Source organism: Dendropsophus ebraccatus, chromosome 6 (genome assembly GCF_027789765.1).
Source record: "Dendropsophus ebraccatus isolate aDenEbr1 chromosome 6, aDenEbr1.pat, whole genome shotgun sequence".
NCBI classification, from domain to species: domain Eukaryota; kingdom Metazoa; phylum Chordata; class Amphibia; order Anura; family Hylidae; genus Dendropsophus; species Dendropsophus ebraccatus.
The window spans coordinates 57,922,438-57,935,586 of record NC_091459.1 but is presented as its reverse complement, the minus strand read 5'-3'; the positions used below and the strand labels follow the sequence as shown (position 1 = coordinate 57,935,586).

The following is a 13,149-nucleotide window of genomic DNA, read 5'->3' as shown; positions in this document are numbered from 1 at the left end:
GTCAGGATGAGTGTGGCAGGTACAGGATGGATGGAGGTGATGTCACAGGGATGGAGGTGATGTCAGGATCAGTGTGGCAGGCACAGGATGGATGGAGGGGATGTCACTGGGATGGCGGTGTGGCAGGCACAGGATGGATGGAGGTGATGTCACTGGGATGGCGGAGTGGCAGGCACAGGATGGATGGAGGTGATGTCACTGGGATGGCAGTATGGCAGGCACACAATGGATGGAGGTGATGTCACTGGGATGGCGGTGTGGCAGGCACAGGATGGATGGAGGTGCTGACAGGATCAGTGTGGCAGGCACAGGGTGGATGGAGGTGATGTCACTGGGATGGGAGTATGGCAGGCACAGGATGGAGGTGATGTCACTGGGATGGCAGTATCGCAGGCACAGCATGGATGGAGGTGATGTCACTGGAATGGCAGTATGGCAGACACAGGATGGATAGAGGTGATGTCACTGGGATGGAGGTACTGTCAGGATCAGTGTGGCAGGCACAGGATGGATGGAGGTGATGTCACAGGGATGGAGGTGCTGTCAGGATCAGTGTGGCAGGCACAGGATGGATGGAGGTGATGTCACAGGGATGGCAGTATGGCAGGCACAGGATGGATGGAGGTGATGTCACTGGGATGGCAGTATAGCAGGCACAGGATGGACGGAGGTGATGTCACTGGGATGGCGGTGTGGCAGGCACAGGATGGATGGAGGTGCTGTCAGGATCAGTGTGGCAGGCACAGGGTGGATGGAGGTGATGTCACTAGGATGGCAGTATGGGAGGCACAGGATGGAGGTAATGTCACTGGAATTGCAGTATGGCAGGCACAGGATGGAGGTGATGTCACTGGAATGGCAGTATGGCAGACACAGGATGGATAGAGGTGATGTCACTGGGATGGAGGTACTGTCAGGATCAGTGTGGCAGGCACAGGATGGATGGAAGTGATGTCACAGGGTTGGAGGTGATGTCACTGGGATGGCGGTGTGGCAGGCTCAGGATGGATGAGGTGCTGTCAGGATCAGTGTGGCAGGCACAGGGTGGATGGAGGTGATGTCACTAGGATGGCAGTATGGCAGGCACAGGATGGAGGTGATATCACTGGGATGGCAGTATGGCAGGCACAGGATGGATGGAGGTGATGTCACTGGAATGGCAGTATGGCAGACACAGGATGGATAGAAGTGATGTCAGGATCAGTGTGGCAGGCACAGGATGGATGGAGGTGATGTCACAGGGATGGCAGTATAGCAGGCACAGGATGGATGGAGGTGATGTCACAGGGATGGCAGTATGGCAGGTACAGGATGGATGGAGGTGCTGTCAGGATGAGTGTGGGATGGCGGTGATGACGGTGTGGCAGGCACAGGATGGATGGAGGTGATGTCACTGAGATGGCAGTATGGCAGGCACAGGATGGATGGAGGTGATGTCACAGGGTTGGCAGCATGTCAGGCACAGGATGGATGGAGGTGATGTCACTGGGATGGCAGTATGGCAGGCACAGGATGGAGGTGATGTCACTGGGATGGCAGTATGGCAGGCACAGGATGGATGGAGGTGATGTCACTGAGATGGAGGTGCTGTCAGGATCAGTGTGGCAGGCACAGGATGGATGGAGGTGATGTCACTGGGATGACAATATGGCAGGCACAGGATGGATGGAGGTGATGTCACTGGGATGGAGGTGCTGTCAGGATCAGTGTGGCAGGCACAGGATGGATGGAGTTGATGTTACTGGGATGGCGGGATGGCAGGCACAGGATGGATGGAGGTGATGTCACTGGGATGGCAGGCACAGGATGGAGGTGATTTCAGGATCAGTGTGGCAGGCACAGGATGGATGGAGGTGATGTCACTGGGATGGCGGTGTGGCAGGCACAGGATGGATGGAGGTGATGTCACTGGGATGGAGGTGATGTCACTGGGATGGCGGTGAGGCAGGCACAGGATGGATGGAGGTGATGTCAGGATCAGTGTGGCAGGCACAGGGTGGATGGAGGTGATGTCACTGGCATGGCGGTGTGGCAGGCACAGGATGGATAGAGGTGATGTCACAGGGATGGCAGTATGGCAGGCACAAGATGCATGGAGGTGTTGTCACAGGGATGGCAGTATGGCAGGCACAGGATGGATGGAGGTGCTGTCAAGATGAGTGTGGAATAGGCGGTGTGGCAGGCACAGGATGGATGGAGGTGATGTCACTGAGATGGCAGTATGGCAGGCACAGGATGGATGGAGGTGATGTCACTGAGATGGCAGTATGGCAGGCACAGGATGGATGCAGGTGATATCACAGGGTTGGCAGTATGGCAGGCACAGGATGGATGGAGGTGATGTCACTGGGATGGCAGTATGGCAGGCACAGGATGGAGGTGATGTCAGTGGGATGGCAGTATGGCAGGCACAGGATGGATGGATGTGATGTCCCTGGGATAGCGGTGTGGCAGGCACAGGATGGATGGAGGTGATGTCACAGGGATGGCAGTGTGGCAGGCACAGGATGGAGGTGATGTCACTGGGATGGCAGTGCGGCAGGGACAGGATGGAGGTGATGTCACTAGGATGTCAGTATGGCAGGCACAGGATTGATGGAGGTGATGTCACAGGGATGGCAGTGTGGCAGGCACAGGATGGAGGTGATGTCACTGGGATGGCAGTATGGCAGGGACAGGATGGAGGTGATGTCACTAGGATGTCAGTATGGCAGGCACAGGATGGATGGAGGTGATGTCACTGGGATGGCAGTGTGGCAGGCAAAGGATGGAGGTGATGTCACTGGGATGGCAGTATGGCAGGCACAGGATGGATGGAGGGGATGTCACTGGGATGGCAGTGTGGCAGGCACAGGATGGAGGTGATGTCACTGGGATGGCAGTATGGCAGGCACAGGATGGATGGAGGGGATGTCACTGGGATGGCAGTATGGCAGGCACAGGATGGATGGAGGTGATGTCACAGGGATGGCAGTGTGGCAGGCACAGGATGGAGGTGATGTCACTGGGATGGCAGTGCGGCAGGCACAGGATGGATGGAGGTGATGTCACAGGGATGTCAGTGTGGCAGGCACAGGATGGAGGTGATGTCACTGGGATGGCAGTATGGCAGGCACAGGATGGAGGTGATGTCACTGGGATGGCGGTGTGGCAGGCACAGGATGGATGGAGGTGATGTCACTGGGATGGCAGTATGGCAGGCACAGGATGGATGGAGGTGATGTCACTGGGATGGCAGTGCGGCAGGCACAGGATGGATGGAGGTGATGTCACAGGGATGGCAGTGTGGCAGGCACAGAATGGAGGTGATGTCACTGGGATGGCAGTATGGCAGGCACAGGATAGATGGAGGTGATGTCACTGGGATGGCAGTGTGGCAGGCACAGGATGGAGGTGATGTCACTGGGATGGCAGTATGGCAGGCACAGGATGGATGGAGGGGATGTCACTGGGATGGCAGTATGGCAGGCACAGGATGGATGGAGGTGATGTCACAGGGATGGCAGTGTGGCAGGCACAGGATGGAGGTGATGTCACTGGGATGGCAGTGCGGCAGGCACAGGATGGATGAAGGTGATGTCACAGGGATGGCAGTGTGGCAGGCACAGGATGGAGGTGATGTCACTGGGATGGCAGTATGGCAGGCACAGGATTGAGGTGATGTCACTAGGATGTCAGTATGGCAGGCACAGGATAGATGGAGGTGATGTCACTGGGATGGCAGTGTGGCAGGCACAGGATGGAGGTGATGTCACTGGGATGGCAGTATGGCAGGCACAGGATGGATGGAGGGGATGTCACTGGGATGGCAGTGTGGCAGGCACAGGATGGAGGTGATGTCACTGGGATGGCAGTATGGCAGGCACAGGATGGATGGAGGGGATGTCACTGGGATGGCAGTATGGCAGGCACAGGATGGATGGAGGTGATGTCACAGGGATGGCAGTGTGGCAGGCACCGGATGGAGGTGATGTCACTGGGATGGCAGTGCGGCAGGCACAGGATGGATGGAGGTAATGTCACAGGGATGGCAGTGTGGCAGGCACAGGATGGAGGTGATGTCACTGGGATGGCAGTATGGCAGGCACAGGATGGAGGTGATGTCACTAGGATGTCAGTATGGCAGGCACAGGATGGATGGAGGTGATGTCACTGGGATGGCAGTGTGGCAGGCACAGGATGGAGGTGATGTCACTGGGATGGCAGTATGGCAGGCACAGGATGGATGGAGGGGATGTCACTGGGATGGCAGTGTGGCAGGCACAGGATGGAGGTGATGTCACTGGGATGGCAGTATGGCAGGCACAGGATGGATGGAGGGGATGTCACTGGGATGGCGATTTGGCAGGCACAGGATGGATGGAGGTGATGTCACAGGGATGGCAGTATGGCAGGCACAGAATGGATGGAAATGATGTCACTGGGATGGCGGTGTGGCAGGCACAGGATGGATGGAGGTGATGTCACTGGGATGGCAGTATGGCAGGCACAGGATGGATGGAGGTGATGTCACAGGGATGGCAGTGTGGCAGGCACAGGATGGAGGTGATGTCACTGGGATGGCAGTGCGGCAGGCACAGGATGGATGGAGGTGATGTCACAGGGATGGCAGTGTGGCAGGCACAGGATGGAGGTGATGTCACTGGGATGGCAGTATGGCAGGCACAGGATGGAGGTGATGTCACTAGGATGTCAGTATGGCAGGCACAGGATAGATGGAGGGATGTCACTGGGATGGCAGTGTGGCAGGCACAGGATGGAGGTGATATCACTGGGATGGCAGTATGGCAGGCACAAGATGGATGGAGGGGATGTCACTGGGATGGCAGTGTGGCAGGCACAGGATGGAGGTGATGTCACTGGGATGGCAGTATGGCAGGCACAGGATGGATGGAGGGGATGTCACTGGGATGGCAGTATGGCAGGCACAGGATGGATGGAGGTGATGTCACAGGGATGGCAGTGTGGCAGGCACAGGATGGAGGTGATGTCACTGGGATGGCAGTGCGGCAGGCACAGGATGGATGGAGGTAATGTCACAGGGATGGCAGTGTGGCAGGCACAGGATGGAGGTGATGTCACTGGGATGGCAGTATGGCAGGCACAGGATGGAGGTGATGTCACTAGGATGTCAGTATGGCAGGCACAGGATGGATGGAGGTGATGTCACTGGGATGGCAGTGTGGCAGGCACAGGATGGAGGTGATGTCACTGGGATGGCTGTATGGCAGGCACAGGATGGATTGAGGGGATGTCACTGGGATGGCAGTGTGGCAGGCACAGGATGGAGGTGATGTCACTGGGATGGCAGTATGGCAGGCACAGGATGGATGGAGGGGATGTCACTGGGATGGCGATGTGGCAGGCACAGGATGGATGGAGGTGATGTCACAGGGATGGCAGTATGGCAGGCACAGGATGGATGGAAATGATGTGACTGGGATGGCGGTGTGGCAGGCACAGGATGGATGGAGGTGATGTCAGGATCAGTGTGGCAGGCACAGGGTGGATGGAGGTGATGTCACTGGGATGGCAGTGTGGCAGGCACAGGATGGAGGTGATGTCACTGGGATGGCAGTATGGCAGGCACAGGATGGATGGAGGTGATGTCACTGGGATGGCAGTATGGCAGGCACAGGATGGATGGAGGGGATGTCACTGGGATGGCAGTATGGCAGGCACAGGATGGATGGAGGGGATGTCACTGAGATGGCAGTATGGCAGGCACAGGATGGATGGAGGTGATGTCACTGGGATGGCAGTGTGGCAGGCACAGGATGGATGGAGGGGATGTCACTGAGATGGCAGTATGGCAGGCACAGGATGGATGGAGGGGATGTCACAGGGATGGCAGTATGGCAGGCACAGGATGGATGGAGGGGATGTCACAGGGATGGCAGGCACAGGATGGATGGAGGGGATGTCACTGGGATGGCAGTATGGCAGGCACAGGATGGATGGAGGTGATGTCACAGGGATGGCGGGGGTTGGCGCTGTCCCTCCTCCTTGGTGCTGATCACGGCCGCCTCCCCTCATACACCTGGCCTGGAGGAGACCGCAGGAGGAGGGGGCGCTGATCATGCTCCGGCCTTAGCTCGGTCCCGGCAATATGTCACGGTCAGGCTCCGTATAGTGACCGCTCGGTACCGGAGGAGCCGCCGCCATGCTGTACCCCTTCCCCTCTCATCACATCCCCGCGGTGGGGCCGGCGCTCTCTTGCCTCTCCCTGCTGCTTCTGTGCGGGGATCCCGGGAGCTGCCGCAGGGTCTCCCCCGGCTCTCCGGCCCCGCAGCTGACCGATCTCCGCACTCAGATCTCCGGGGTGGAGGAGCTTCTGGAGGAATTCCGCAAGCAGCTGCAGCAGCAGAGGCCGGGGGAGGCGGAGGACTGGCCGCAGGACACCGGGCACCGGCACCGGCAGAGTGGACGGGAGGACGAGGAGACGGCGATGCGGCAGCAGCTGCAGGAAGTGGCGGTGCGGCCCTCCGGGGACTCCGGGGAGGATCTGTGTAACTTCAGCCGGCAGGAGGACTATATCATCCGCACCAAGGACTCTCTGGAGGCCGGGGCCACCTTCCTGCAGGCTCCGGCGGAGGTGTCCAGCTGGCGGCAGTGCCTGGAGGAGTGCTGCACCCTGCCCCGCTGCTCCGCCGCTGTGGTGGAGAGGTCGGGTCGGGGACTCAGCTGCTTCCTTTTTGACTGCAGTCACCACGGACACAATGTCTGCCAGTTCTCCCCTCACAGGGACTATGCCAGCTTCACCCTCACAGGCCGCAATGCTTCCTGGGCATCTCTGCGCACTGTCACCAGCAGCATGGGTAAGGTCTACTATAGAGATAGTAGTGTCACCCGGGGCATTAAGATCTTTAACTCATCATTCAGTAGTGTCTCACGGGGCATTGCCATCTATAACTAATCATTCACTAGTGTCACCTGTGGCAATACCATCTATAACTCCTATCATTCAGTAGTGTCACCTGTGGCATTGCCCTCTATAACTCCTATCATACAGTAGTGTCACCTGGGCATTGCCCTACATAACTCCTATCATTCAGTAGTATCACCCTGGGCATTGCCATCTATAACTCCTATCATACAGTAGTGTCACCTGGGGCATTACCATCTATAACTCCTATCATTCAGTAGTATCACCCGGGGCATTGCCATCTATAACTCCTATCATTCAGCAGTGTCACCCTGGGCATTGCCACCTATAACTCTTATCATTCAGTAGTGTCACCCAGGGCATTGCCATCTATAACTCTTATCATTCAGTAGTGTCACCCGGGGCATTGCCATCTATAACTCCTACGATTCAGTAGTGTCACCCAGGGCATTACCATCTATAACTCCCATGATTCAGTAGTGTCACCCAGGGCATTGCCAAATATAACTCCTATCATTCAGTAGGGACACCCTGGGCATTGCCATCTATAACTCCTATCATTCAGTAGGGACACCCTGGGCATTGCCATCTATAACTCCTATCATTCAGTAGGGACACCCTGGGCATTGCCATCTATAACTCCTATCATACAGTAGTGTCACCTGGGCATTGCCATCTATAACTCCTATCATTCAGTAGTGTCACCTGATGCATTGCCATCTATAACTCTTATCATTCAGTAGTGTCACCCGGGGCATTGCCATCTATAACTCCAATCATTCAGTAGTGTCACCCGTGGCATTGCCACCTATAACTCTTATCATTCAGTAGTGTCACCCGGGGCATTGCCATCTATAACTCTTATCATTCAGTAGTGTCACCCGGGGCATTGCCATCTATAACTCTTATCATTCAGTAGTGTCACCCGGGGCATTGCCATCTATAACTCCTACGATTCAGTAGTGTCACCCAGGGCATTACCATCTATAACTCCTATGATTCAGTAGTGTCACCCAGGGCATTGCCATCTATAACTCCTATCATTCAGTAGTGACACCCGGGGCATTGCCATCTATAACTCCTATCATTCAGTAGTGACACCCGGGGCATTGCCATCTATAACTCTTATCATTCAGTAGTGTCACCCGGGGCATTGCAATCTATAACTCCTATCATTCAGTAGTGACACCCGGGGCATTGCCATCTATAACTCCTATCATTAAGTAGTGTCACCCGGGGCATTGCCATCTATAACTCCAATCATTCAGTAGTGTCACCCGTGGCATTGCCATCTATAACTCCTATCATTCAGCAGTGTCACCCTGGGCATTGCCACCTATAACTCTTATCATTCAGTAGTGTCACCCGGGGCATTGCCATCTATAACTCCTATCATTCAGTAGTGTCACCCGGGGCATTGCCATCTATAACTCCTATCATTCAGTAGTGTCACCCGGGGCATTGCCATCTATAACTCCAATCATTCAGTAGTGTCACCCGTGGCATTGCCATCTATAACTCCTATCATTCAGCAGTGTCACCCTGGGCATTGCCACCTATAACTCTTATCATTCAGTAGTGTCACCCGGGGCATTGCCATCTATAACTCCTATCATTCAGTAGTGTCACCCGGGGCATTGCCATCTATAACTCCTATCATTCAGTAGTGTCACCCGGGGCATTGCCATCTATTACTCCAATCATTCAGTAGTGTCACCCGTGGCATTGCCATCTATAACTCCTATCATTCAGCAGTGTCACCCTGGGCATTGCCACCTATAACTCTTATCATTCAGTAGTGTCACCCGGGGCATTGCCATCTATAACTCCTATCATTCAGTAGTGTCACCCGGGGCATTGCCATCTATAACTCCTATCATTCAGTAGTGTCACCCGGGGCATTGCCATCTATAACTCTTATCATTCAGTAGTGTCACCCGGGGCATTGCCATCTATAACTCTTATTCAGTAGTGTCACCTGGGGCATTGCCATCTATAATTCTTATCACACAGTAGTGTCACCCAGAGCATTGCTTTCTATAACTCTTATCATTTAGTAGTGTCACCCGGGGCATTGCCATCTATAACTCTTATTATTCAGTAGTGTCACCCAGGACATTGCCACCTATAACTCTTATCATTCAGTAGTGACACCCGGGGCATTGCCATCTATAACTCATATCATTCAGTAGTGTCACCCAGGGAATTGCCATCTATAACTCCTATCATTCAGTAGTGTCACCCAGGGAATTGCCATCTATAACTCTTATCATTCAGTAGTGACACCCGGGGCATTGCCATCTATAACTCTTATTATACAGTAGTGTCACCCAGGGAATTGCCATCTATAACTCCTATCACTCAGTAGTGTCACCTGGGGCATTACCATCTATAACTCTTATCATTTAGCAGTGTCACCCTGGGCATTGCCACCTATAACTCTTATCATTCAGTAGTGTCGCCCGGGGCATTGCCATCTATAACTCCTATCATTCAGTAGTGTCACCCGGGGCATTGCCATCTATGACTCCTATCATTCAGTAGTGTCACCTGGGGCATTGCCATCTATAACTCTTATTATACAGTAGTGTCACCTGGGGCATTACCATCTATAACTCCTATCATTCAGTAGTGTCACCTGGGGCATTACCATCTATAACTCCTATCATTCAGTAGTGTCACCTGCGGCATTGCCATCTGTAACTCCTATCATTTAGCAGTGTCACCCTGGGCATTGCCATCTATAACTTTTATCATTCAGTAGTGTCACCTGGGTATTGCCACCTATAACTCCTATGATTCAGTACTGACACCCGGGGCATTACCATCTATAACTCTTATTATACAGTAGTGTCACCTGGGGCATTGCCATCTATAACTCTTATCATTCAGTAGTGTCACCTGGGGCATTACCATCTATAACTCCTATCATTCAGTAGTGTCACCTGGGCATTGCCATCTATAACTCCTATCATTTAGTAGTATCACCCTGGGCATTGCCCTCTATAACTCCTATCATTTAGCAGTATCACCCGGGACATTGCCATCTATAACTCTTATCATTCAGTAGTGTCACCTGCGGCATTGCCATCTATAACTCCTATCATTTAGTAGTATCACCCGGGGCATTACCATCTATAACTCCTATCATTTAGTAGTATCACCCGGGGCATTACCATCTATAACTCCTATGATTCAGTAGTGTCACCCTGGGCATTGCCCTCTATAACTCCTATCATTTAGTAGTATCACCCGGGGCATTGCCATCTATAACTCTTATTCAGTAGTGTCACCTGGGTATTGCCACCTATAACTCCTATGATTCAGTACTGACACCCGGGGCATTACCATCTATAACTCTTATCATTCAGTAGTGTCACCTGGGGCATTACCATCTATAACTCCTATCATTCAGTAGTGTCACCTGGGGCATTACCATCTATAACTAATCATTCAGTAGTGACACCCTGGGGCTTTGCCATCTATAACTTTAACAAAGTATAAGACCACAGTCTCTGGATGGAATGCTAACTTAAGAGTACTAACTTATTCAACAATACAAGGGTAACTTGACAGTAAGGCCTTATTCCCACATTTCATATACAGTCCAGATATATGAATGATGCGCTGTGGCATGGAGTAAGGAGCTACCAGCATCATCATTCATTATGATACCAGGAGCTTCTTACTCCATTTCGTAGCACATTATCCGTATTTACAGACCGTGCACGGAATGTGGGAATAAAACCTTACTGTCAAGCTACCTAAGTTAAGGTGGTACTCTTACTTAAGCATTCCATTTAGACATTATGATGCCGGGAGCTCTGAAACTTTTTTAAATGTGCAGCAGCAGACTGACTCAGCCTAGGCTTTCTAAGACTTTCTCTTATTCTTTCTGGGACATAACACATGCTAAGCCCCGCCCACTCCTGTCGCTAGTGTTAGAAGACACCCATTTCTGCTAACAACAAGCAGTGGACAGCAGATTGCTGAGAAGGGAGACATCTAGGGTAACATTTTAAAGTTGTTTTTTTTTTGTTTAGGGTAAGAAGTCATTTTTGGTAAATCAAGTGTATTAGAAATATATTAGGAATCACATAGGTGGGAAGTGCCCATTTAAAAATCCCATCCCAATTATTTAGGCATATAAGCTTGTAGGCAGTGTAGGTGCGTTACTCTTGGGAGTAATGGTGTGTTTAGACAGAGGGATTTATCTGATAGATTTTTGAAGCCAAAGCCAGGAACAGACTATAAACAGAGAACAGGTCATAAAGGAAAGACTGAGATTTCTCCTCTTTTCAAATCCATTCCTGGCTTTGGCTTCAAAAGTCTGTCAGATAAATCTCCCTGTGTAAATGCACCATTTGGGATGTATAGATCGTTGGACGAATGACATTAGAGTATGAGCAGTTACAGATTCCCCTTTACATACATAGAATTTTATTTTTTACACAAAATGACATAAGAACAAATAAAATATTTGTTAAATAACCCAGGAAAGTGGCAGACTCAAGTATCTGATTTTGAGATTGACACATTACTTGATTCTCTGCTCCTTTTCCAGTGTCTCTCATAGGTAACACTGGAAGTACAAATATTTTATGATCCATGAGACATGAGATCAGTGCTATGTAATGGATGTGTACAATACTGGAAAACAATATCTCCATTCAGCATATAATAGTGCAGTCAGGAGATCTCCGAAAGGAACATTCACTTCCTGAGATTCAGCAGATGGCATAGCAGATGGTGATGTACCCCATACACAGCGCACCACTGTATACTATCTGTGTGCTGTACAATACACAATATGTTTAGAATATGTTTTTAGTATTAACAGAACTTGATAGTGAAGATTTACTGAGTTGTTACATATTGAATACATTTTAATACAGTTGAATCACAAGGACCAATGCTTGTATTGCTTTAAAGAGGTACTCCGGCAAAATTATTTTTCTTACAAATCAGTTGGTGTGAGAAAGTTATATAGATTTGTAATTGACTTCTGTTTAAAAAATCTCCAGTCTCCCAGTACTTATCAGCTGCTGTATGTCCTGCAGGAAGTGGTGTATTCTTTGCAGTCTGACACAGTGCTCTCTGCTGCCCCCTCTGTTCATGTCAGAAACTGTTCAGAGCAGGAGAGGTTATCTATGGGGATTTACTACTGTTCTGCACAATTCCTGACATGGACAGAGGTGGCAGCAGTGAGCACTGTGTCAAACTGGAAAGAATACACCATTTCCTGCAGGACATACAGCAGCTGATAAGTACACCAGTTGATTTAAAAACGTTTTTTTCTCCAGAGTGCCCCTTTAAACAATGTTAATGTTCTCCTTACAGATGCTGACAAACCACCAAACAGCAATGCAGGACAAGACATTGTACTTCAGCTGCCGGTCGATTGGGTTGTCTTGGATGGACGTGAAAGCAGTGATGACCATGCCATTATTCGATATGAGTGGACTCTGCTTCGAGGGGACCCTTTAGTAGAAATGAAGGTATGATGGTTTGGATTATATTAGACATCTTTAGTTTTCTTAGAGTTACTCTAGCGTCAGTTATCATTCTTCTTATAGTTTATATGGTGATAGTGATGCATTTTGAGAACATACGTCAGTTACCATCTAAATATATAGTAAAGCCTGTGTTATTGTTACATGTACTAATATTCCAGCCGATTTATCCATGTTTCTTTGCATCCTCAAACGCTGCATCTGTGTCCAGAACTAACAAATGTGCAGCCATCAGAATATCCAGTTTCCATTGCATTACACACCTGAACAAAGAAGCTACAGATGAAATGGTCCAAGACTGATGAACCATAAAGATCAGAGTGGATTTGTAACCATGGTTCCTTGTTTTCTGTCCGGGAAGGTTGTCTGTAAATGTTATGAGATACAATACTTTGCCTTGGAGAAAATGCGGCCACATATAGTATTTCAGTGTGCTTCTCTAGCATAATTCCTACCGTTACCATTTATCCCGCCCACAACATATAAACGCATTGGTCCGGCTGCTGGTCTCTACCCTGGGATGTTAAGAATATAATGGTGTAAATATGTTTTTTAGTGGTATATACCTTTAAGGGGTTAATGCAGCCGAGTCATGACCACTACTCAGACCACTAAATATGAGAAGACTTAATGTGTAAGAGGAAGTGGTCTGTTTTGTATCAGCTAACTTCCCGTGGACTACAGGATAACATCATACACATACCACATTAGCTGACCTAGATATATACACAAGAGCCTCTACTTTATTAT

The 13,149-nt window shown here is 50.6% G+C and overlaps 1 protein-coding gene across 2 annotated transcripts in view; it reads left to right on the top strand.

Moving 5' to 3' along the window:
• Positions 1–6,021: 6,021 nt before the first annotated feature.
• LRP11 (LDL receptor related protein 11) overlaps positions 6,022–13,149 on the top strand; it is a 35,539-nt gene continuing 28,411 nt past the window's right edge. For both annotated transcript variants that reach the window (XM_069973757.1, XM_069973756.1), the window contains exons 1-2: positions 6,022–6,818; positions 12,227–12,384. In XM_069973757.1, coding sequence (XP_069829858.1) covers positions 6,164–6,818; positions 12,227–12,384 — 813 coding nt within the window. In that variant the 5' untranslated portion in view covers positions 6,022–6,163. The remainder of the gene's footprint in view (positions 6,819–12,226; positions 12,385–13,149) is intronic.